Raw genomic sequence first — 25248 nt, forward strand, 5'->3', positions numbered from 1 at the left:
CACACGCCCTCCACATTTCCACCAGAGACCTGGCTTTCTGTGCTGTTGGTGTGACACCACTGGAAAAGGTCAGGTCAGATTTTTGTGTTTGTTTTTTGTTTTTGTTTTTTTTTTTAATTCAAGAAAATCTCAAGTTACATTTTTTTTCCTCCTTAAAACATTTTATTTTGCTTATCATTTATTTTTCTGTCTCACTATTTCTCAAAAGAAGGTCCTGATTGTTAAACATTAACATCATTACTGATATAAAAGAGATGAATGTGGAAAAGTTGAATAAAAAGGATGACTATTTGAAGGAAAATCCAGTTTTCTATCCAACATCCCCTTTCCGTATTGAAAAGGGAGTGAGGTCATATAATTGTTAATGACGTAACAGGCAACATGCTAGGTGTTTTCTTGGCAGTCTGGCAACTGAATTCAACATCTCTGAGTTAACTCCTATTTTCGGATAAAGTAGACCAGAGAGGTAAGTAGCTAGCCCAGAGCTAGTAAGTGGTATAACTCAGATCTGCCTCGTTTCAGGGCCTTCCTGCTGTGTGATGATAGACAGGAGGTGAAATGGGTGGATGAGTTGAACAAGAAAAGGACATCAGTATGTCAAAAGTAATTTGAGTACAATTTAAAGCGCTAAAGGCATGCCTTGCTAGGGCATAAAAAAGGGTAATTAAAGTAGTAAAAGTATTTGTGAAATATTTTTCATTATTTCATGCATCAATTAAGACTACTGGGTGCACTGCTATATGTTGTGTAAGTATTTGGAACATGAGGTGGCACTCACAAGTCCCTGGAGGAAACCACAACAGACTAATACGGCCACTGAGCACTTTCTAGTACTGGTCAGTTTAAAGATTGATATCTGTCCCACGAAAGACTGGAAAAATGCCAACGTGATGTCATTTCCTGAAGAGTGGGATTCTCACTTCCAAATCTGGAGCCCCCTACTTCTGTAATTTGTCCCCCTTTGACCTCACTCAGTGTCCTTTCGCTAAAAAAAAAAAAAAAAAAATTTTTTTTTTTTTGAGTGTTTTGATGGTGAAACATTTGCTAATGTACCGTGACCCTCTGTCCACAGGGAGCTTCCTCTGCAGAAGGGAGATATCGTTTACATTTACAAGCAGATCGATCAAAACTGGTACGAAGGAGAGCACCACGGCCGGGTGGGAATCTTCCCACGCACCTACATCGAGGTACTGCAGCCCCTTTCATTCTGAGGAGGAGTCCAGGGTGCCCGGAGCGCCCTTCATTGACTGAGCACTGTGTTTTGTTTTCTCCTTTTCTGTTTTTCCCACTTCTCTCTCCCTTTCTCCTGCCTCTCTTCCTTTTTCAGCTTCTCCCTCCTGCTGAGAAGGCTCAGCCCAAAAAGCTGCCACCCGTGCAGGTTTTAGAATATGGAGAAGCTATTGCCAAGTTTAACTTTAACGGTGACACGCAAGTAGAAATGTCCTTCCGAAAGGTGAGCTGCCCTGTCTCCCTCTGCTGGGGGCCCTGGTAGGTGGTGGTTATCGTGGGTGTATGGGGTCTCCACAGTGTGCCAGGCTGGTGGTGGTGTCCATGGGCACAGCCAAGGATGGCATTGGGGCAATTGGCACCCTAGATAGTGTCAGGGTTTAAAGACCTTCTTCTCACAGGTGTAAGGCAGTATTTCTGGAATCTTACATTTTTTTTTATAAATGGTGTTCAACCAGCATCTTCTTCAGCACGTAATGACGTGATAGGCACCGTGTCAGTGTAATGGGGGAGAGCTAGTCCTTGGACACCAGAAGTTTAAAAGGCTTTGAAGACAAAAGTGGCAGATTATCAACTGTGCAGCTTTTGGAAGTCAAATAATTTTTCTGAGCCCTCATTTCCTGAAACCTGGTATATGTGGCATACATATATATCATATATGATAAGTGACCCTCTCCTGGAGCTGTTGGCAGAGGATTAAATCACACAAGTGTCAAGCCCCAGCATGCACATAGCATCTGGTTGGTGCTCAGCTGACGGGATGCCAGTGCTGTCATCATCACTGCTGTCAGGGGCTCAGCATGCATATTTTGAACAATTAAGTTATGCAGACATAGTTCTCCCCCAGGAGTTCACTCTCTTTACATGTCAGAATTCTCTGGCTTGCTGAATTTTATATAGGATTGAGGGAAGTGGGCATGAAGCGCTGGAAGCAAGCTAATTGCCCAACATCAGGAGTTTAGTAATTAAATCATTATATGTAGAATTTCCATTAAGCTGTGCAACAACATCAAACTTGTAGAATTCTATTTCTTAATAATGGAGGCTCACTATGTTATTAAGTATGAAAAAGCAAATAACAACACATACTCAGTCTTCATAAGAAAAATACATGTAAGTCAAAGTCAAATTCAGAGAATTAAGTCTGGGAAGTACACATAATAAATATGTTGACAGCAATTATCCCCAAGTGATAATATTATGGGTAGTAATTATTTTCTGTGTTTTGTTTGTGTTTTGATTTTTCCATGATGATATGCGGGGGTGGGAATTTAAAAAGGAAGAAAAAGGATAACCCCAAAACCTTTTGCCTTAGAGAAGAAAGTTGAACATTTGTTTATTGTACATTAAATGAATCAAAACATTACATTTGCTGCTAGCTTGGGAGCACAGAGTAATGAACCCGAACTTCTCCTTCCCAGAAATACTTAAAGACCAAGCTTAACTTCTCTGCATCCAGATAGCTCTACATCCCAGTGATACTAATTCCATCCTGGTCTAGCAGGCCAGGTTTCTCTGAGCGAAGAGTGTGATAAATAATGTAGAACCTTGCAGGGGACAGGTAAAAGCCTGACATATGCTGAGGCATGGCTGGACGAGCACCCTTGCCTGGCTTGTCTTTCAGGGTGAGAGGATCACGCTGCTTCGACAGGTGGACGAGAACTGGTACGAAGGGAGGATCCCAGGGACATCCCGGCAAGGCATCTTCCCCATCACCTATGTGGACGTGCTCAAGCGGCCACTGGTGAAAAACCCCGTGGAATACATCGACCTGCCTTACTCCTCGCCGAGTCGTAGTGCCACCGCAAGCCCACAGGTACCTAAGCTTCTCATTGCTGGTTTTCACACTCAGGCTGAGAAACCCACGGCTGACGGCACACGGGCCCTCTGGGGCGGTTCTTCAGTCCTGTGCCTGGGGACCGTCTGCAGCAACACAGTGTATCCACAGCAGGGTTTGTTTCCTTGAATAAAAATGGCATTTTCCGAGCACTTGGTGGGGGAAATACCACCCCAGGGGAAAAGGAAGAATTACAGGTGATTTCTCAGGGAATAAGATGAGTGGGGAATGAGATAAGAACCTTTACCAGCTGGTCTAAGACTTTCCACTGAGATCATCCCATCCTGGGTGAAACTGGTGGTTGGGTACCTCACCGTCCCACGCCTACCATGGCCCAGTGGGGCACTCTTAGTCACCTTGTTGGTCGAGGTTGGCCTGCAGAAGGTAAAGATCCAGAGTATTCTTTGCAAGGAAAAAGAGAAACCAAGTTGGAAAGGGAACTTCCAACGCTGTATACACTGGGCTGAATGAGGTGTTTGCTTGTCTGAATGTCAATTATGAACAAATTTGTTCTAAATTACAAATTATTCCAAATCCATTCCCACTGTCCCAAAGCCAAGAAAAAAATTGTTAGGCTCAGAATTGCTGTTGGACTCAGGAGAGGCCCTAGAGAGGGTGCAGGGAGGGGTGCAGGGGAGGAAGGGAACAATGAAAGAAACTGGTCTTACTGCCACGGGAGCTGTAGGGGAGATGGCCAGATGTGTGAGAGCAGGACCTGGGACCTGAGATACTTGGATGGTGACTCTGTTCTCTCATCCTCTAATCATTTCCTCCTCTTCCACCTGCACATCACTGGCCCCAGAAGATGGTTCTGGGCAGAAAGCCTTAGCCGGGCTGACCCAGGACTTCCTGCACAGGGAAATGGAGCTCCTGTCATTTCCTGGGAGCGGGTGTGACATTGGTGCGGGGCTTTCTGTTTTATAATGATGGGGGAGAGGTTTTTTGCATAACTATAAGGTGGGATGACCACCCTTCCAGTCCTCTCTGGAAGGCTCTGGGTTGAGCCCCCTAGAGAGAATGAAAGCCCGAGAAGAGCCAGGCCAGGGCAGGCCACCTTTTTTCCCTCCTGGTTCTGGGTCCAGGCTTGGTTGCCACAGAGGATGGGCAGCACAGGGTGGGAAGCTTCCGGTGTGTCCCTTTGAAAGTTAGTTCTGCAAACCAGGTCGGCGCCACCTCTGTCTGCCCTGGTGGAACCCTCTCTCCCATCTCCATGCCACTAGCTTCTCACCCTCCCCCGCCTGCACACGTCATCACACACCCACCCACATCCCGCTCTTCTCTCAGACCTAACCAAGTGACTTCTCGCTTGGACACCAGCGTGTCCTGCCCGCCCGCTCCACTCCATCCCTCTTTGTGTACCCCTCATGGTGATTTTCCTTCTTCCTTCTTTACGCTGACACTTGTACCTTTTGCTTCTTTCTTTTGTTTTCCTCTCTCCTTTTCTTTTGAAGTTTCCTGGTCACAGCAAGCTCATCATGCCAGCCCCCTCATCTCTGCCTCACCCCCACCGGGCTCTGTCCCCCGAGATGCACGCTGTCACCTCTGAGTGGATCTCACTGACTGTAGGGGGCCCAAGCAGGCGTTCTCTGGCCCTGACCCCACCCTTGCCTCCTCTGCCCGAGGCTTCTATCTATAACACTGACAACCAGGCCTTGTTGGGAAGGTCCAGTCCCTCCCTGTCCCTCAGCCTTCCCCATTCAAGTTGGTCGGATCGATCCATCCCTCACTCTGCAGTTTCCCCACTGGCCCTACCTCCCCCGGAAAGAGCCTACCCCCTGACACCCAGCACCCCGGCCTCCCTTCACATCAACGGGGACAGTGGGATCCACGGGCCACCACGGCCACCTTTCCGTGTCCACCAGGATAGCTTTTCCCAGCCGCCATTCGGGAGCTCTGACAGGGTCATCTCAGAGCTTAGCAATGCTTTTAGCAGCCAGGGGAAGAGGCAGCCATGGCAAGAAGAGAGTGGACAGTATGAGAGGAAAGCAGAGAGAGAGGCAGGTGAGAGATGCCCAGGTGGACCCAAGATCTCTAAGAAGAGCTGCTTGAAACCGTCAGACGTGGTCAGGTGCCTGAGCACCGAACAGAGACTCTCAGAACTCCACACCCCCGAGGAGAGCCGGTCCTGCAAGCCCCTGGGTGGCCCTTTTCCGGGAAGGGAGGCTGAGCAGACAGAGCCTCGTAGAAGTGGCGAGCAGGCTGAGAGGAAGGCCGCTCGGAGTGGTGTGAGCCAGGTAGGCCTGTGGCATGACTGTGTGTGCCTTGGCAGGGTGGGTCGGCTGTCTCACCAAGGTGCATCTGCTGAGACCAAGTGGACGCCGGTGAGACCTATTTGCTTGCTTTGGGAGCAAAAATGCTGTCCAGGAGTGACAGGGGTCAGTGATTAAGATGTCAGGGCTGGGGACAGTTAAAGGCAAAGGCTGCTTTTGAAGGTAATTCAGAAGTTACTCCCACTTTGAGAACCGCCTAACCCGGCGCAGGAGCCCGTTAGAAGGAAGGCCTTCCTCAGTCCCCGCGCATGGCCTAGAGATTACCCTCCTTTGCTATGACTAACAGGCTGAGGACACCAGGCTGTGGTTTGGCTCTCCGTGGTTTGGTTTTGTGTGAGATACACTTTGTTTCCATAACCCATGGTGCTCTGCCAGTGCTCAGCTCCGTCAGCTCTTTGTCCTGTCTCGTGTTTGTGTGAGAGGGTGAAGACTTTGTTCACCGATGAACAAATGTATTTTGGTTCTGGAGAGGAGCCTGCAGTCCCAGCACTGGGGCCTGTCAAGATACAGAGGCTCAAAGGGCATGCTGGGTCCTCAGGCGACTGCCCCAACTTTGCTCTGGGTCAGCTGCATAGGTTTCAGGATTTGGACCAAGGTGGCCAGAGGGTATTTTGAAGTCTGAAAAATTTGGCTATTTAGATCATGGTTCTAATTTTAATTCTGCTGTTGAATATCTCCCAAATAAGGGACTTTGGGCAGCTTCCCCAAAGTTACCAGGTTTGAAGTCCCGCTCACCTCTTACTGTCCAGTGACTTGGGAGTCACTTCCTCCCTCTGATTTCTGGCTTTCTCACCTATAAAATAAAGATAATAACTCCAGCCTCAGAGAATGGTTGAGAGGATCCCACAACGTCATAATGTATAAAGTGATAAGCACAGGAGCTGGGGGTGGCGCACTATCTGCATTCTGTCAGTGGAAGGTATAGAACTGCCATCTTGGGTGGCCCAGAGCTGCTTTGGAACAGAACATTCCAGAATGTCTTTAGTTCCAGATGGAATTCTTCTGTCTTCAAACCATTTATTGAGTGTGTGCTCTGTATAATGCCTTTAGTGGACTGAGCTTGAACACTGCAATCTCAGTGTTCCTTCAAAGTTTCATTCACTCAACAAATATTGATTCAAGGCCCATAGGCACCAGTAACTGGGCCAGGTACAAGGGTTATTTCCTCTTTGGAAGCCTGTGCCCAATGGACTGGGGACACAGCAGTGTCCTGGCTGCAGTCATAGAGGAGGCCCCAGAGCAGAGGCTAAACCTCCAACTCAGCCCAATGGTTGGGAGGGAGGATCAGTTGCTGCGGAGGAGGGCAGTGTGGGATAATGATAAATAATTGGACTTTGCCTTGAGCTAGCAAGTACTTAACCTCCTTAGTCATTTTTTCAAGTGCCATTTTCTCAAGTAGGAGTGGAAATAGTCCCTCCTTCTGGGGCACTTGTAAGGATTAAATGAGGTTGTGCAGGTAGGTATGGTACCTGAGATGGAGGACGGTTCTATGGATTGTTGAACCAGCCCCAAGTGTGGGTTTGAGGGAAAATAGGAACACCAGGGGAAGGCATGGTCTGGCACCTTAAGCAGGTGTTCCTGGAATGTGTCCTGCAAGGAGGAAGAGGGTGTGTCCAGTTAAGGAAAGAATAGTTAGAGGGGAAAGGCGGTCAGAGTGGCTAACTGAAAAGAATTAAATGTCTCTGAGATAGGAACAGTTCCATAAACATTCTGCTCAGCCCACAGTGCCTGGAGACCTCATTATTGTCAGCAGTGAGTCATCAGCAACCGTGGCCTGTTCCAGAACCGGTGTGCACAGGAAGTGCTCCCGGTACCAGCTCCCACTGAGGCCAGGGGCTACTTCCCTCCCTAACACAGGATAGGAGGGGAGGAGCTGACGTCACGGAAAGCCAGGCTTGCTGAAAATTGGCCTTCCTTTCTTAGTGGGCTTCCAGGCTCAGAGGACCACTTCCTGTCCCCTCCCTTCCTAATGCTCTTCCAGCTCACACCCCCTTCATGGCCACCCGGCTGTGGGCACTGACTTGCTCCCTGTTGAGAGCTGGATACTATGTGAACAGAGCTCCTGCCACACACTCCCTCCCAGCCCCTTCACTTCCCCTTCTTGTAACTGAGCAGGTGCCAGCCTCATCTTCCAGTTCCGCCCTGCAGGTTTGGCTGGATGACCCCCACCTGTCCTTCACTCTTCCACTTAGCTGTCCCTTCTCCCTGGATCCTTTCCTGACTTCCTCCTCTGCCAGTAAGACTAGGTTAAGTGCTGTGTTGCCACAGCCCCTGCACCTGACTGGTGGGGGCACTTCTCAGCTCTACCCTATTTGTTGCCTTGCACTGTTAGAGAATTAGTACTCAGGGGTTAGGTGCTGTGACGGTTTTGTATGGGAGGCATACGGAATAAACTCAATAAATATTTGTTGAGTGAAAGAAAAAATAAAAAATAACTGACCCGCTCTAAAGGAGCGTATGATCTCCATTGAGGGGATAAGACAAGTTCACGAGTAATTATAATGCAAACAGGCTCAGAGCCACAAACATTTCACTCTGGAAGTTCAAGATAGAGAGAAACATAAGCAATAGGAGGGGAGGTAGTGACCTGGAAAGTGGCAGAGAGTGGCATCTGATCTGCAGCTTAAAAACCAGAGTTTTATACCAGGGCACAGCGAAAGAGCAGCATTCAAGGAGGCAAACCTCGCAGCCAAGACCCAGAGGTGGGAACTTGAAAGGGGCAGTGGCACTGCTGAGTTCCCTGTTTGTGTGAGACTTAGAGTGTCCGCAGGAGGGTAGAATGGGAGCATCTGTAGCAGCAGCTGGGAGCAGAGTGCTTGAGGGGCCTCTCACTGTCCAGCCTTTTCCTCACAATCGCATGACCTTGGAACTTGCTTGTGAGACTTCCTGTGCAGGCCCCTGCTTGACTCCTTCCCCTTAGTCACCTGTCCAGCTCCCTGCAGACGCGCAAAGTGGTTCGACTTCTTTTCCCTTGTAGACTTCCAAGCTGACTTATCACATTGGAAGCTCATGTTTTTAGATGCGTTTTCTCAAAACAGCCAGAGAGGCTGAATGTGGTGCAGAAGTGCCTGGGGGGCATAAGGATCGGGTAGGAGAGCTCTCCTGGAAGTCTGCATACCTGAGTCCCAGCCCCAGCTCTGCCTGTGTCTTTGGATGAGTCATTTCCCTTGTCTGGCAGCTTTCCTCTCCTTAAAACAAAAGATTTAGACAAGAGGACCAAAATTCTTTTTGGCTTTGGTATTCTGTGATAAGATAAAAATTTTGTGTGGATTTCAGCTGAAAGGAGGAAGAATTTTTCTTTATTTTTTTTTGAAAGATTTATTTATTTATGCATACGACAGCTGGGGTGCAGGCTAGAGGTGGGGGGTGGTGAGAGGAATTTTAGGAATTTTAAATACAGGGAACAGAGATTATGACAGACCTGCAAACCTTCACAATTAAAAAAATGAAGATTTTTGTTTATTTTATTGAGGGACACATTAAATAACTGGAAAAAGCACATATATATATATGTATGTATGTATGTATGTATGTATGTATGTATGTATAAGGCCAATGAGTCCAGAATTATCAACCAAGTGCTTGGAATTTTGTCAGGCATAATTTGGGTCAAGAAAGTTTAGAATGATCAAGTCGAGAAAGTACAGGGGAAATCACCTTGGAAATCTGCATCACTAACATCACCAAATACTTACTGAGCTTCCCCAAGTCAGCAGCACTGTGTGCCGACTGGCATACAACCTCGTTTTTTAAGAGTTCCTACAGCTGGTGAGAGAGCCTCATATAATTTCTGAATTTAAAAGACTCTTCAAAGATCTTTTCCAGTGAATTGCAGCTTTTTCTGGGTCATGGAAATTTTGAGAATTTAAGGACTCGTGGCCAGTCATTTGGGGAAGAGCGTAGCACACACACAATCTTCATAAAGTTTCAAGAGACTCACACCTGAATCCCCAACCCCACCCCCCGCAGAGCTTCCTCGGAGTCTGTGGAGCCCCAGGTTAAGAGTCTCCAATCTATTCAACTTTTATGACGAGAGAAGAAAACTGAGGCCTGGGATGTCAGTTAGGGTCCCAAAGGAAATCACTTCCAACAGTAAAATCTAAGGGCATAAAGTTTGAGGTACAAGTATGCAGGAACCTTGTGGGTCCTCAGCATGTCTGTCTGAGAAACACAGGGACAAACTTGAGCCACAGAGGAAGGAGATGGGGCGAGAGCAACCCAGCTCATGGCAGAATGCTGTGCTGTGATTACGTCAGAGGGAACGTCCCCTTACCACAAGGAAACTTAAGTTCCCAGAAAGATAAGAACCAAGACTAGGCCTGGGAATCAGAAGTGCAAGGGAAAGCATGTGATGCGACTTGCAAGAACAAAAAGGAAATGGCAAATGTTAAGATACTCAACTAAAAATGGGAAACATTTTCCTTTGACTCACTCAGAAGGGAAATCTCTAAATAAATTGACGGTGTTTAACAGTCCAGGGGTGGTAGGGAAGACACTTTGGCTGTAGTTCTTAAAATAAATAACCAGCAGGTATTCTGTCAACATCTAAGGCAGGGAACTAAGACCCAGTCTTGCATTGCCCACCCCTGAAAATGTGATGGGAGACATGGTAGCGATGAGTAGAGACCCCATGCTGCCGCAGTGTGCTGGGGGGGTTATGAGGAGGCTTTTCCTCAGCGCGTCTCTCCAGCCTCCGATGTCTCCCTGTGGCCAGCACAGGCCGGAACAGGAGGGTGTGGTGGAATGTACGGGACTGGGAGCAGAGGCCACGGCTTACATCCCAGCTCTTCAAATTCCTGATTCAGATGTTCGATCTGTTTCATAAGTGACCACCTTACTGCGTCACGACACGGGTCACATGGGCTGGTCACGTGGGGGTGGGCTCTCCGGCACAGAGTACGTTGTTGGGACTTGGCAGATAACAGGGAAAAGAAGCAAAAGTAGTTTACTTTCTCCTCCCTCCCAACCCCACCTAAGAGAGAGAGGTGGAAAAAATGGGAGAATCTTCTCTTCACTCTAGGTGACACAAATCCAGAACTTAGAAAACTTCTAATTTGTACTGTGCAAATGAATGCTTCTCCTGGTTCTCTCTCCTTCGAGCACAAGGGCTTCCTCTTGGGAAGCTTTGGGCTTCCTCATTCTTGAGTGCACATTCTCCAGCATCCCTCGCATGGTTTTAGAAAAGAAGCAGAAGACCAAGTCTATTCACACTCTAAGGAGGAGGCTGCATACTGAGGCTCAGTGTTGTGATCAGATTCAAATTGCAGCACCACTGATGAGTGTATGGTGGCATCTGCAAGGGGTCAAGTCTAGGTGGCATCCAGTTGAACTAATTGGTTGTAATTAGCTGTACATTTAACTAGCATCTTTTTCCCAATAAACTCGAGAAGAACCCAGTGGAGTCAGAGATTGTCCTGTGTGTTTCTAAAGTGAAACACAGGAACCCGAATCACTTAGGTCAAGGAGTTTCCCAGTGTCCTGAGAGCTGCCCAACTTCCACCTCCAGGGAAGCAAACCCTCCCCCCCCCCCCCACTGCTAAAAGCCAGCCCTCCATCCACTTTCAGCAGCTGTCCTCCACCCGGCATCCAGTGGGCGGTGAGTGGACTGCTGCCTCCCCCCAGCCAGGTGGCCCGGTTCTCACTCTCAATCCAAGGAATGTGTGCATGCCAGCCACAGAAGTGCTGTAAAGCATGCCCAGTCCTCTTACTTTACTAAGACCTTAAGTCCAAAGAAGTTCAACGTTTTGCTCAAAAGACAATCAATAGTCTAGCCTGAAACAAGGATTTTCTTATACCCACACCCAAGTTCTGAGTCACCAGGAAGATAAACTGGGGTCTGAGAACACAGGGTATGAGGTGACAGGAGGAATGCCATCTCTGGTGGCCTCAGAAAGGGGAGGGGAGCAGGACAGACTCCATGTTTGTGAATGAGTTCAAGGTATGCCGAGGTTGTGGGCTCTATCCTGTTCACATCTTCAGGACTTCCTGCTGCTCTTTAGCCTGGGGTCAGTTTCAAGGCTTTGGCACAAGCCCAAAACAGCAAGAGGATGCTTAGTTACCCTGCAGTAGCACCAGGTGTTTTGCGAACCCAGAGAGATTAACAGCCCCAGGGAAGAGGATCAGATTTCTGAGGGACTTCTGTGAACTGGAAATGGAAGGGCAGTGCAGCCAGAGCAAGGACTAGGAGTTGCTCACTCGAGAGAGTTAGACAAGGACTCAGGCCAATAGGGGCAGCTGGTGTGCGTGTCTGCAAATATGGAAGAAAAGGGGTTTCTGGATCCGGGACTGTCACCTGCTTACTAATGATGGGGGTGCGGGGTTGTGAGCGCTCTGTGTGTGTGTGTGTGTGTGTCTGTCTGTCTGTCTGATTGCTGTTTATCTAAACATGTGAAAAACAACTGGGATGTATCTTCAGGAGTCTGAAATGTACTTAGCATGAGATAATACTCCCTTTATTCCCAACCCTGGATGAGATCCTAGTTAGATCTTGTGTCTACTTTTAGGTTTAAATAAGAGCAGACACTGAAGACCTGGGGAAGATTCAGGGTCACACAGCCTCATGGAAATGTAATGAGAACCACATATATAATGTAAATGTTCTTATAGGGAAATGATAAAATTAATGATAATACAGTTAACCCAGTCAATCTTAAATAGCATCATTGAAACATATAATCAATGCAAAAGTGATAAAGTGATTAATGAGGCCTTATACATTCTCTATTTCATACTAAGGATTTGGGGTTTTTGTTTTTTTTTTTACATTTTAAAAGAACAGGTTTAATAGGAAAAGGAGAAAGAAAAAGGCACCTGCATAGTCACAGGCAGGCAGGAGAGCAACATGCTAAGGATTTGAGATCAAATGTGTGACATTTTACAACAGATTCCATTCCATTGGCCATACCCCATGTTCAGTAGATCCTGTGACTGCTGGCGGCCATGCTGGACAGCATCTGCTCAGAGGAACAGAGAAAAAGATGTGCCTGGTTAGAAAATGGGGCCAGGGAAAGAAAAACACACCTATTGGGGAAAAAAAAATCTAAGCATGAAGAACCCACAATATGAAGTGCAAATCCCCGTAATAGATACTGATAGTTTCCATCTTCACTTGAGGGTTCACCCCATGCCACCCCATTCTACCCCCAAAGTTTATATTTCAGCTACATTGAGATGTTTGATTTAAATCTAAGGAATGCATTTCAAATGGGGAGAAATTGGATCTTTGCTAATAGGATAAATGTTTATCTTGCCTTCTTCCTTTCTTTATTCCACAAACATTAAGAAACCAAAACATTCCTACCTCTCAGGGATGAATTAAGCTTGTCCAGATGTGAAGGCTGTGAGGATGATTATCCTCCGATTTGGGAATAACTGGAGACCAAGGAAGGCCTTGGCTGGGCTCCTAGGATCCCTTCCAGGACTGGAAATCCCCAAATTAATGATTGGATCTTATCTATTACTATACACCGTATCTTTTGCATGAAGAAAAAGTATTCAGGAAGAGAAGTTCCAGTGCATATTTCCAGAAGCATCGAAGCCGGGTATCGGCTGTCATGGCCAAGCCTGCTTCTCTCTGGTCATGCTCAGGAGCGAGGTGAAGCATCAAGCTCAGATCCTGAGCAGCTCAGCACTCAGTGGCTTTGCTTCCTTCAAACTTCCCTGAACCTTAACGTTCCCTTTTCTGCCCTCCCCAAATCACAGGACTTTTGCAAAATTTAGATGTCTAAACACCTCTATGTGCATTGAAAGCTGCTTTAAAAAAAGAGTTTTCTGGAAGAAAATAGTAAAATATCAGGTCCTCCTTACTGTGTTTGATTCTCTAAGCCTCATTAAAGGGCCAAGAGATTGCTAAATAATTAATTCCAGTCAACTGGGATGGTTGGCTGAAGATACTTTGAGCCTTCTGTGAGCTCTGGAGACCATGTCAGGGGATTGTCACGTCCTCTTTCTGCTGCGTGACCTGAGGTCATGAGACCACCAACCGGAATCTGGAAATACTTTGCTTTTTTATGAGAACTTTTACATTCATGAGGTGTGACTGACATCAGGCGTGGTACACTATAGCCCAAGAATCTCAGTATTGCACAACTGAGGTCTTCTATAGTCTTGCTCCCCAGAGTTGGGCCAACAGTTTGTACTTCACCAATAGAAATGTAATCCCAGGAGGTAGCCCAGACATGTCAAGTTTGAATCTGCATTTTTCACAGCACCCTCGGTCATCACCACAGACATTAGCCTCTGGGAAGCTCTGCTCTCTGACATCCTCCCTAAGAACAGTCAACTCAGTCTCAGCTTGACAGGCAGCCCCGTCCTCTCCAGTCACCCCTTGTATTGATGGACACTTGTCACTTTTACAAAGCTTTCCCTGTTATCAAGTCAAAATGTGCCTGTAGATCTCACCCACTGAGGGCTCCCAGAATGAGTTTCATTCTGCATCCACATGAAAGCCCTCAAAGCAAGTGCTGGGAAACATCACTGCTTTTCTGTGTTCTGCAGAAGCCTTGCCCCCAGGCAGGATGGCTAGTCAGTGGGTCACAGGGGTTGGGGTGGGGAGGTCAGGCTTGCAGGTCCTGAGACACTGTTGAAGGAGTAATCAATGGCCTCTTCTTCACCCCTGCCAGACCCCCAGGGGACTGGTTTAAGTGATTGCAACTTGGAAGGGGGTTAACGAACTTGAAATTTTCCCAAAGAATAAAAGTATAGCAGTGATATAAATAAACAAGAATGAATGTATGCATACATGCATGCATAGAAGTGATGTTTCGTCTGGGGTGGCAGTTGGTCTGGCAGGGCATGCTGAAGCCTGAGCGCGTTAACAGAGGAGATGAACAGGAGGGAGTGATGTGGTGGAAAGAGCAGCCTAGCAGCTTTGCCTCTCACCAGCTGTTTGACACTGGGGCATGCACTAAACCCCCCATGATCATCCTGGATTTGAAAAGAAAATGGAGTGATAAGCTCTGCCCTGCCTGTATCCAGGGTTTCTGTGGGACTCATTGAAGATCATGTCACTGATGATGTGGAAAATGGTTCAAGGATGAAAGAGAAGGGCTGCTGGGACCGTAGATGAATCCAGGGGACTCACTGTGATTGCAGGAGAGGCCCCACCCTCTCTGGGGTTCTCTGTGAAACGGATGGGTCATGCACAGTCTCCGAGAGCCCTTCTAGCAGGCCCTGCAGTTGTGGCTTCTCCCTACTGGTGCGTGGTAACAGAGGGTTTCTCCAAGGTTGACCCTTCAAATAGTCGTGTAGGGGGGTTTCGGGGAGCTTGGAATTGAATGAATGCTCTCTGGGGAACTGATTCCCAACCCTCTACAGAGCCCTGACGTCTGCTGTGGGAGCCCCACTTAAAATACAGGTCTACTGGGCCATGACTGCACCTGTGTTTCCACATGTCTGCATGTGGTCCCCGAGCTGGTGAGCAAGGTTTCATTGCTGTGACTGTGTCAGCACACAGTCTGTTCTAGAAGCAAGCTCTGCCTTACTAGATGTCTGAACTCCTACCTAGCTAGAGGGTGTCATGTGCAGATTATTCCAGGATATAGTCTTGTTTGGTACTTCAAGTGTCACCAAGAAGCTTTTCCAGGGCCACCCCTGGTGGCGCAGCGGTTGAGCGCTGGACTGCGAGGCTGCCCACAGCCTCTGCATCTGCATCTGCAGCGCCGGTTCGTTCCCAGGCTACTGGCGAGGGTCCCACAAAAAAAAAAAAAAAAAGGAAGCTTTTCCAAAGCATTATTATGTCTCTGTTTTTGTAAGTACCAAAACATGGCCTAGTAAAAAGTTTTTTGAGCCTGCTCTGCCCAGAGGAGGCTTCCAGTCAACAAAATAAGGAGCTGGCTTTTGGTACAGCAGCCCTTCCACAGCTGCTTGCTGGCTGAGAGCGACAGGACCAACGTGTGATTATGGAGGACGTGACTGTCCCTTCAGGCAGCCCCTCTGTGTCTACCCTGGCAATCCAGGGACCCTGTGTTATTCATTCTCCACTCACTGTAGCCATGTTCCCAACTTCTCATTTCATTGCCTGGATGCTTGCTTCTAACTCTGTACATTGCATTTTCTCCTGTGCACCCACTGTGTTGTCATGGGAACTCGGTGGCCATAGGCCATGAGTATCCGGTGTCATCGAGTATGATGGTGTGGTATGTGTATTTGCTCACGCTTTTATTTTGAATCCTTTCCAATGTGACATCTGCTAAAATGTCTCCCTTATAATTTGCTTGGTGATCACAGCCTTCTCATCATTCATTGAGAGCAGGACCTGATCTCACAGAATCTGAAAAGAGCTATGTGGTAAGATACCTGTTGAATACGACTGCAGCTTTCTAAAGAGAATCCTTACTGACTTACAGAGTCTAGAATGGAGAAATGCCTGGTTCCCTCACAGAGCCATTATTTACATACAATTGTATGGCTATCGTAGTAGAGAGATGTCAGGCCACCCCCTTCCCTCTCAAAAAAAGCAGAGGAATTTAGAGACAATATTTCTACTCTGCCTACTGGTGGGATTAAATTGATGTCTAGTGCATGATTGGGGGTACATATTTGTATTTCTAATCCTGAAGTTGTTCCATTTGTAACAGTTACTCACTAATTACCAGCTTTTATGCTGCTGCCTTTTTTTTTTTTTTAATATTCATACTAAATCCCAAATTCTTCTGTATCTCACCTGTTTTTCCATGCTTACGCCTGGATCCCTCCTGCACTCCACTACTGGAATATCTATTTTTTTAACCTGGACCTTCAACTCTGTTGTTTCCTTGGACTTTTGTGCTTCGTCTGGAATGTTACATCTCTTCCTCTCTTTTCTTTTTTTTTTGTCCCCATGTTGACTGTTTTATGGGGGTTTCTGGATATCTTGGGGCCACCTCACAGGAAGCAGTTTGCAATGAGATCATAAACATTGCCGAAAAGTCTGTTCATTACTGCAGCACTGTTTCTCATCCCCTTGACTTTCATCACAAAGTATCCCCTTCTGACAATAAATCATCTTTAATCATTTCTCAGCAACCTCAAGCCCAGCAGCGAAGAGTCATCCCAGACAGGAGTCAAACCTCACAAGATTTGTAAGTACACTTGGCAAACTTCCGTTCTCCTTAATAGACTGTTGGCCATTGGGTCATTGAGTGACTGGGGCAGCCATTGTGGGGAATGAACAAATCACTCATGGCTTCTCTAAGGATTTCTTGTCAAGGCCAGTTTCCCATCAGCCAACGTGAATGTAGGTACAGGGTAAACAGAGGCGATCACTGACTACTGGGAAAGACAGGTAAAGAATTAACTCATCCAAGGGTAAAGGAGAACTGTGCTGACTTGTCTCAGGCCAAGTATTATGGGACTTCAGAGGAATTCTGACTGGAGAGGAATCAATATGGTTGATCCATCTTTCAGAAGAAAATTATTGGATTTCTCCCATATTTTGAGCACAAAGGCATAAACTCCATTTACAGAGGGAGATTTAGAGTCAGCACTAAAAATCAAATTGAATTTGAGCGCTAAAACAGGGAGATAACGGGTCTTCCCAGTTGAAGATACCATGTATACAAAGATGTGGGATAAGAACGTCTTTGGAGAACTTTGAGAAGGCCCAACTGGCTGCAGCATACAGTACATGGAGAAACAGAGACAAAGCTCAAGAAGTGGGTTGGGACCAGATTGTAGAATCCAGAATGCAGTTGAAATAAGTTTGGGGTTTTTTCTCTAGGTAGTAGGAAGCCACTGAAGGTTTATGAAATGAGGAATATACTGATTATATTTTCTTTTAAGGAGATAACTCTGGCAACAGAGTAGAGGGTGGATTTCAGAGATAAGGACAAAGATATTGATTAGGAGATATTAACCCAGGGAAGAAGTGATAAGACCTGAGCTAGAACAGAATGGGTACTTCCAGACAACAGAATTGTTAACTCGTTACATAGTGGATGCTTGGAAGTACAGCAGCAGTTGTGTGTTTATAGCCCAGGGAAGGGATTTCAACATGGCTAGGAGTAAGGCCCCTTCCTCACACGTGGGCATGGGGCAGGAGGGAGGGTGGAGGTACAGACATTTAAAGTGCTGCCCACAGCAAACTTCAACTCAGGAGATGGGGGCAGAGTTCAGAGTCCTCTGCAGAGAGTTGGGTACCAGAATTGGCTAAGGAGGTGGAGGAAGGACTCAGTGGAACAGTATCCTGAGTATCCAAAATTAGAGTGGATCAGGGAACTCAAGCAGCAAGGTTAAGAGACCCTCTGGCCAGTCTCCACCCACTGGGAGTGAGAACAGAGAAGCAGGGGTACAGAGTTATTTCCCAGAGCTAAGGCTAGCAAAGCAGGTTCTGTGGAAGTTAAAGGTTCTGAGGAGTCCAGGTTGGGGAGGAGAATGCAGCAGGCACATACCTGCGTACTGGCAATCTATCTGCATCTCTGAACTTCTCATCTGAGACCTTCCTTCTAGCAGACAGATCCAGCTATCCAAGTGTCAGTACTTTTGAATAAATATGTAAACTTAATTGTCCCTTTGGTTTTAGCAGAGGAAAATGAATCTCCTATTTCTGGGAACTGACTCCACTTACTTGTTTCAAGTCTCTTTTGTCCACACACTGGAATTCACTGACATGTACTGGAAATGGTAAAAGGCTGACTCATTTGCAAAGTTTTGCCTACTACTGTTGTGTTTTATAATAGTGAGTAAACAGAATTGTTAACTCTTGCACAGTGGATGCTTCTTAAGTATTTGTCAAAGGGATAAACGAAAGCAAAGCTTTTCCTTGTTGCCAAAGAAATATCTGATTCCAGCATAAAGCAGTCCTGCTTTCTCCAGCCACAGCCTTTGTTACTACAGACAAAATAACACAGCCCAAATTGCCTTAGACTAGCCAGTCCATAAAATCTTCATCCCAGATATCACTGGGATAGAAAAAATCAGAATGCCTTCAGGAGTTTCAGAAAAAATGACATCCACATTAAAAGCATTGAATGAAATGTATTTGGGCAGGTGAAAAACTAAAGAGGCTTTGCTAAACAGAGAGGCAATTGGAGTGTCCTTTTTATATATTTTGTACATGTAATATACATATTATTTATATGAAGACAGTTGCCTTTTGCTATCCAGTGCATATGACCAGAATAAAAATTTCCATCTTTGAACCCAAGTAACTTCTGATTATCCTTGATTGCCCCTACCTATATTATGCTGTTAAGACAAGTCTTGATTAACTTTAGTGTGGGGGAGGGGAGTGATATCTAGATTAAAAAGCTTGGCTGTAGTAATCAAATGAAATCAAATAAAAGGACTGGTCATGACTTTCTTTTCTGACCTTCCCCATCTCTCTTGTAATGTACTTATCACTCATTGAATGGATCTCACCAAATGCTAAATTAGAGAAGTTGTCAATAAAATACGTATTCCGACTGAGTAGGAAACACTGTCTAAATGTTGATTTAACTGAAATGGATTATAAACACACCCCCCCAAGTTATTTAATCCTATCAGAACTTGAGTCATTTAATATTTATTTTTCTCATTTATAGATTTAGCTACCAAGCATTATATAGCTATATACCACAGAATGATGATGAATTGGAACTCCGAGATGGAGATATTGTTGATGTCATGGAAAAATGTGATGATGGATGGTTTGTTGGTATGTAACTTACTTCTCATGCTTTTCTTTTTTTTTAAAGATTTATTTTTATTTATTTATGCATACAAGAGCTGGGGTATAGGCCAGAGGTGCAGGGGAATAAGAGGATTCACCCGAGAGAGTGGGGAGCAGAACAGGCAGATCTACTGAAATACACTGCTGAGGGAAGCAGCAGGCAAGACAGGAGAGGTCTGCTGCACCACATAGGTTAACTCTGGGCGGGGATCAAACTCATGCTGCAGTGGCTGGCATAGCTTGATAGTGCTGAGACTTAGCGCCTTGTGCCACCAGAGAGGCCCTTTCTCTTGCTTTTCTTACAAGTCATACCTTGAAGGCTTAACTCGGAGTGATGAGCTATGCAAAATGCACTATTCTCTGCACAGAAAGGAGAGCTTTCTCAGTTCTTCTGTCACCATTAGGAATGTTGAGCCACCCAGTCTATGTTTGCTCTGAGTGACACTGATATTGGACCTAAAAAACAAATTATGTCAGTGCTATACATGCAAGTGCAATTACCAAGTTCATTGAGTTCTGTTATATTTCTATTATTCATATATCATTCTGCACTTAGAAATTCTGACATTATTATATTGCCATGTTACTTCAATTTTTAAGTGTTTTAAATAAATAAATAAATGTTTTTAATTAAAAATTTCTTATGAAAGAACACAAGAAAAATTAAGCCTAGGTCTCTTAGGAAACTTAAGCATTTATATAGATATTCCAAAGATAATATTTATTCCATCCAGCCTTCTAATAACTTTAATCAAAACAATATGCTTAATTAAACAAAGGATTTACCTTTATAGAAGGGGAAGATAAAAATCAACACTTACTGAGGTTCTGTTATAAAACACTTGATATAGTTTCTTATTGAGGGTCTCTCAGTAAGAAAAGAATTATCCTCATGTGACAGATTGAAAAACTGAGGCTCAAAGAAATTAAGGAACTAGCCCAAGGTCACCCAGATGGGAGGGCTAGTATTTGAATTCAGGCCTATCTCTCCTCAAGCCTGTGTTCTTTCTGTTCAGGTGTGAATGTGATGTGGGGCCATCGAGCCTTTGCCTTCATTTCCCGTGTATGGGTGGCCATTCCTTTATCTTCTTTCCAAAGACTGCCTCTTTCCTGAGCCCTCTGAATAAGCTTTGCTGAAACAAAGTAATGTTGATGCTAGAGTAGTGAGAACAGCAAGACTTCAGGGTAAATAGAAGCCAGAAAGATTTGCCATGCCTCATCAGCCTCTTAAAAAGTTCCCCATCCTTCCAAGTCTGCAGACGCCTGCAGCCTCAAGTTCTGTTCAGAAAGAAACCAGATCTGAGAGGCCAGCAACACTCTAGAGAGGTCCAGTCCAATAGAAACAATGCAAACCACATATGAAATTAGAAGTTTTCTGGAAGCCACATTGAAAAAGCAAAACAAAACCAGTGAAAATTTTAATAATGTATTTTATTAAACCCAAGGCATCTGAAATAATACCATTGGAACATATAATCAGCATAAAAATGTTGTTAGACATTTCCCGTTGTTTTCATACTGAGTTTTCAGAAACCCCTGTGTGTTCTACAGGTTCGGAAGAGCTGGGGTCGTAGCCACGGCCCAAGTGCTCTGCAGCCACATGTGGCCATGACTCTGAGTGCAGCCCTCACACACCATAGCGTATAACTCTTCAGGGTGGGGCTAAGGGGACTGATTCTTGAATGGGGGCATCCTTGGCAGCTAGGTAACGGAAATCTTTTGGATTCCTGCATTCCTCAAACACTTCAGAAAGCCACCTAGTGTGAGACTATGAATAAAGAAACCCAGCAGAACTTCTGTTTCTCATGCACTGGGAAAGGTGCCAAACTGCTCTATGGCACATATCTGGGCCTTGGCATCTCAGGCTTCTGCAGCCTCCTTGACCATACCCTGCCTTGGGGCTCAACTCCTCCTTTTAGATGTCTCCAGCTTTACGTATTCCTTCAGGCCACAACTCCAACCCACTGGTAGTAGTAGCTCCTTGAAATGTAGTGTTCCACAGGATTCTGAAGCCATGTCCAAGGGGAAAGGATGAAGTGATCAGATCGTGATGTCTGCTAATGAAAGGGTACTGAAGGCACAACTTATGTCTGCTCCTCCTCGCTTTAGAGAGAGAATCCAAGGGAAGGAAGAAGGGGTGAGGGATCCAGCAGTGCTGGGTATAGAGCAGCCAGGGAAGGACTTTGTTCCTAGATGTGTTCCTAGCTAAACTGGAATCCTAACAAGGTTGATATTGGAGACAGGGAGTGGATTTGGGGCTTAGGAACCAACTTATAGGACAGATTTCCTTTTGATGTGTGGTCCTATCCAATGAGCTATAGAGATCCTATAGTTTAGAAATTCTAAATCCCAGGTATCTTGGGTTTGAATCATGTGTGTTAATTCCTCCAAAAATGAGAACAATGGGAAAGAGCCTTGGGTCGGGAGCCCATAGACTTGGTGCAAAGTCTGCCTCTGATGTTTATGAAGCTGTGGGACCTCACAGTGGCCCTATAAAATCCTTGATCCTAGGGTTCCTCATCTGAAAAGCAGGAGTATTAGAAATGCCTGCTTTACTCTCCACCCGGCCTTATGTTGCAGCCGCAGTGAGATAAGGTAGGGAAGAGTGCTTTGGCAATCACAAGCGATTCTGCAAGCTCTGGTACGGCTTTGGGGAGACGCTCAAGGCTCACATGGTGAATCTTCTCATCTGCATATGTGGTTTTTTTTTTTATAGGTACTTCAAGAAGGACAAGGCAGTTTGGTACTTTTCCAGGCAACTATGTAAAGCCTTTGTATCTATAAGAAGACTGAAAACCACAGAGATTATTTTTATTGGAGGATGAAACATAATTCATGAACCCGTCTCTTTATTTAAATGTCGAGTCTGTAGGAAAACTAAAGCAGTGGAGAAGGTAAAAAGTGAAAGAAAGAGACAGAGAAGCATTGTGTTTAAAATCTGAGCCTGTCTCAGCATACTGTGTATCAGACAGGGTTGAGCCATGCACTGAACAAAAAGGAATGAGGCAAATCTGTATTTACTTAGCTGCTTCTGGGAGCCATCCAGCCTTCCCCTCCTCTCCTGCTCTTGGGTAATCTGACCTGCAGCACAGTCCAGGAGCAGTTAGGCCAGAAATGCCTCTTATTATCCCAACCTCGACCAGCTCCCGCTCAAAGGGGCCCTTCCGCATGAAGCAGCCCTTGCGGTGCCAGGCAGACCCCCACCTTCTCCAGAGACCCCATACAAAGCTTTCCCCAGCTCTCACCCCCAGCTGCCCAAGAACCCGATGACTCCCCAACACTACTGATGATCGGCCCTGGGCTGCTGAAGCTGTCCTGTTCCCCTAAATGTCCCAAGACCGAGTCCCTCGCTGGACCTGCTGAGGAACCCAGGGAAACAGAGGCTGATTGTAGATGCTCTGTGCACTCAGCCTGCACGCAGCATTGCCATCGCCAGCCCTGGGGTTCACGCAGAAATGCACACAGGTTTTGCTGTGGGAGCGAGGCATCCAGGCACAGAGGTTGCGTTTGTATTTCCAAATGATTAAGTTAAGAAGCCCTGAGCTCTTGAGGTCATTTGCAGTGTCCTGCTTTCCCATATCACTGGCTTCTATAAATGATCACCTTCAACGTGGCAAGTTGCATTTATCAGGACACTATTGCCAACTTTTTCTGGTGTGTTTTTGGCTGGATCAGTCTGTGATGGACAACTCACAGAGAACTACGGGAGGTGTTCAGTGATTCATTTCCACACACTGATGTGCACTGGATGTCGGGGACACCGACGCGCGAGTGTGCTCCAAGCCTTGGAAGAGACTCGCCGTGTCTCTGTTTCCACTCCCCCTGCAAGTTCGAGGAGCAAAAATGCCAGAACCCAGGGTTATGAATCCTGGCGAGACTTCTCTTCATGGCACAAGGTGCAGATGCTGTGGTCCCCGAGGATGAGGCCCAGTTCTGTCACTCCCAGGAAGGCTGCACTTTGTGGGGTCAGACCTGAACAGGGAGGCCCCTGGGGTGTCTGGGCCAACACAGCTCTACCCAATTCAAGGATGCTTGTCAATCTCTCTGTTCCAACAGACAGGGGAGGATAGAAATGATCCATTCCCTACCTGTTGGGAACTCAGAGGTAACTGGGGAGACAGATATTGAATCAAGAGAGACTGTGATATGTGTGAAGAAGGATGTGAGAGAGGAAGAGAATTTTTCCTGGAGGGATTCTAGAAAGCATTGTCATATTTCTGTCTCCATTAGCTCACTTTTCAACGACAAGGGTGCTGGAAGAAACCTTGGCGAGGGAAGTATATGGCTGGAAATACTTGGACCTGTTTCTAGTCTTTAAAATCTCATCCTCCCCATAAGCGGCATGGCAATTCTAGGTGGTAGGATGTGCACAGCAACCCTAACTCTACATATTGCTCACAATTGCCCCAGAATGGTTGTTCCAAAGTCTGAAGTCTTTACAAGTAGGCAAAGTTTTGTGCCTATGCCTCAGATTCTGTGTCTGCTACCCATCTTAGGGTGCCACCTGCCCGCCCCACATCAGACAGCCACAGTATCCTTGCTCTCACTCTGTCCTCTTTCAAATCATGCTCTCAGGAAAGAAACTGGCTCCTTCCTACTAAAGTATAAATGACTGATAAGAGGAATCAGTCATTTACTGATAGATGTTTGCTTTTAACTAGTACAGAGCAGAAGCTTAATTCCATGGGAAAAGATGATGGAACTAATGGTGGGGACAGGAGTGGAGGAGCTTCCTGGGTAGAAAAGACCTTCTTGATATTCCTTAAACAAGACCCAGTGCTTTGGAAAGACCACTGCACCAAACAGGGACACTTTTTGGGGGGAGAAGGGGGGGCTTAACACTCAATCTCTGAGGGAATATAGTGCAAGTGCATGTACTCATGCATTTTGCAGCATTTCACCCATTTGGAATATAATTCTTGTATTGGCTAATGTGATTTCTGGTATTTCTTAAATGCAAACCATTAAATCACATGATCTTATCTAATAGGTTTTTTTGGGGGGTGCTTCTTGATTAGGTAATTTGGAACACCTCTTTAAATACAGCTAGAAAATAAAACCAATTTGTAAAGCCACATTTGCATATGATGCCAACCTCACACATCTGTGTATCCCAAAACCCAAATATGCCTCACCAATATGCCCGTCTTTAAGAAAATCATGTTAAAATTTGCATCAAACTTCAGCTTCCTCTATATGACAAAACCATGAACAAAGGTTTCCAATTATTCTTTTGTCTTCAGACATTTAGTAATATAAAATACCTATTTTTATGCTGAAATGTTTATACAAGTTTATTAATAGCAAGTACAACTAACTGGCGGCATGCCTTGTGACACATTTTGATATATTAGCCATGCTTCTGGGTAAAGGCTAGTCTGAAACTCCTTATCTTTTGCAGTCTCTCTGGGATCAGTAAAAGAAAAAAATGCTTCAGAAGTGGGACTGTAAATATGTATATTTTGTATAGCCCGTGTACCTACTTTGTATAGAAAAATAATTTTAAAAAATTTGAACTGAAGGGGGGTAAAATAAGGAGGTCATGAAGTTTTTTGCATTTTTATTTAAATGAAGGAATTCCAAATAACTCACCTGCAGAATTTTAGCACAAAAATAGCCATTATAAATTGTTCAAATTCTAAATAATCTTTCTTGAAGAGAAGGTAACTTCTATCTCAGTTATAGGATTATTTTTTGGTTTTGTTTTATTTTTGCAGTCCTGTTTCTCTGCAGTGATGTTAGGGACTATTGCTAGAACAGATTACTACAAAAAAGATTATATTCTGGAAGAAAAATAACTGACGTATATAACTGATTAAAGTATTGCCATTTAAATTACACATCAAGGGCATGTACTATGCAGGCACAGATTTTTCCGGTTCATTTATTTTTCTTTATTGCAGTGGATTGATTTGATAGATGTGTTAATTCGAGAAATACATTTGCTGTACATATTATTTAATAAACTTTATTCAGAATTATGTGGCATATGTTTGTCTTTACTTTGTTTCTTCCTTTCCTTGCCACACTTCTCAAGAGAAGCTTCTATTCACTGGTTTGATTTCTTGTGCACTTCCTTTTCCTCTTTTTTTTAAAGATTTATTTATTTATTCATACAAGAGCTGGGGCACAGGCCAGAGATGTGGGGGGTGAGAGGATTCACCAGAGACAGAGTGGGGAACAGAACAGGAAGACTGACTGAAATACACTGCTGAGGGGAGCAGCGGGATAGTCAGGAAAGGTCTGCCACACCATGTGGGTTGGTCCCTGGCCAGGGATCAAAC

General features: G+C 45.4%; 1 protein-coding gene across 1 annotated transcript in view; it reads left to right on the forward strand.

Moving 5' to 3' along the window:
* The window catches only part of LOC119234213 (sorbin and SH3 domain-containing protein 1-like), a 57796-nt gene extending 32801 nt beyond the window's left edge, over window positions 1-24995 (forward strand). Inside the window, exons 10-15 of the mRNA XM_054690407.1 lie at window positions 1073-1187; window positions 1328-1453; window positions 2852-3043; window positions 16336-16394; window positions 18837-18949; window positions 21681-24995. Of these exons, the coding sequence (XP_054546382.1) occupies window positions 1073-1187; window positions 1328-1453; window positions 2852-3043; window positions 16336-16394; window positions 18837-18949; window positions 21681-21748 (673 nt within the window). The 3' untranslated portion in view covers window positions 21749-24995. The remainder of the gene's footprint in view (window positions 1-1072; window positions 1188-1327; window positions 1454-2851; window positions 3044-16335; window positions 16395-18836; window positions 18950-21680) is intronic.
* Window positions 24996-25248: the final 253 nt, after the last annotated feature.

Source organism: Talpa occidentalis, unplaced genomic scaffold, assembly GCF_014898055.3.
Source record: "Talpa occidentalis isolate TD23 unplaced genomic scaffold, MPIMG_talOcc4v2.1 talOcc4.8, whole genome shotgun sequence".
Classification (NCBI taxonomy): domain Eukaryota; kingdom Metazoa; phylum Chordata; class Mammalia; order Eulipotyphla; family Talpidae; genus Talpa; species Talpa occidentalis.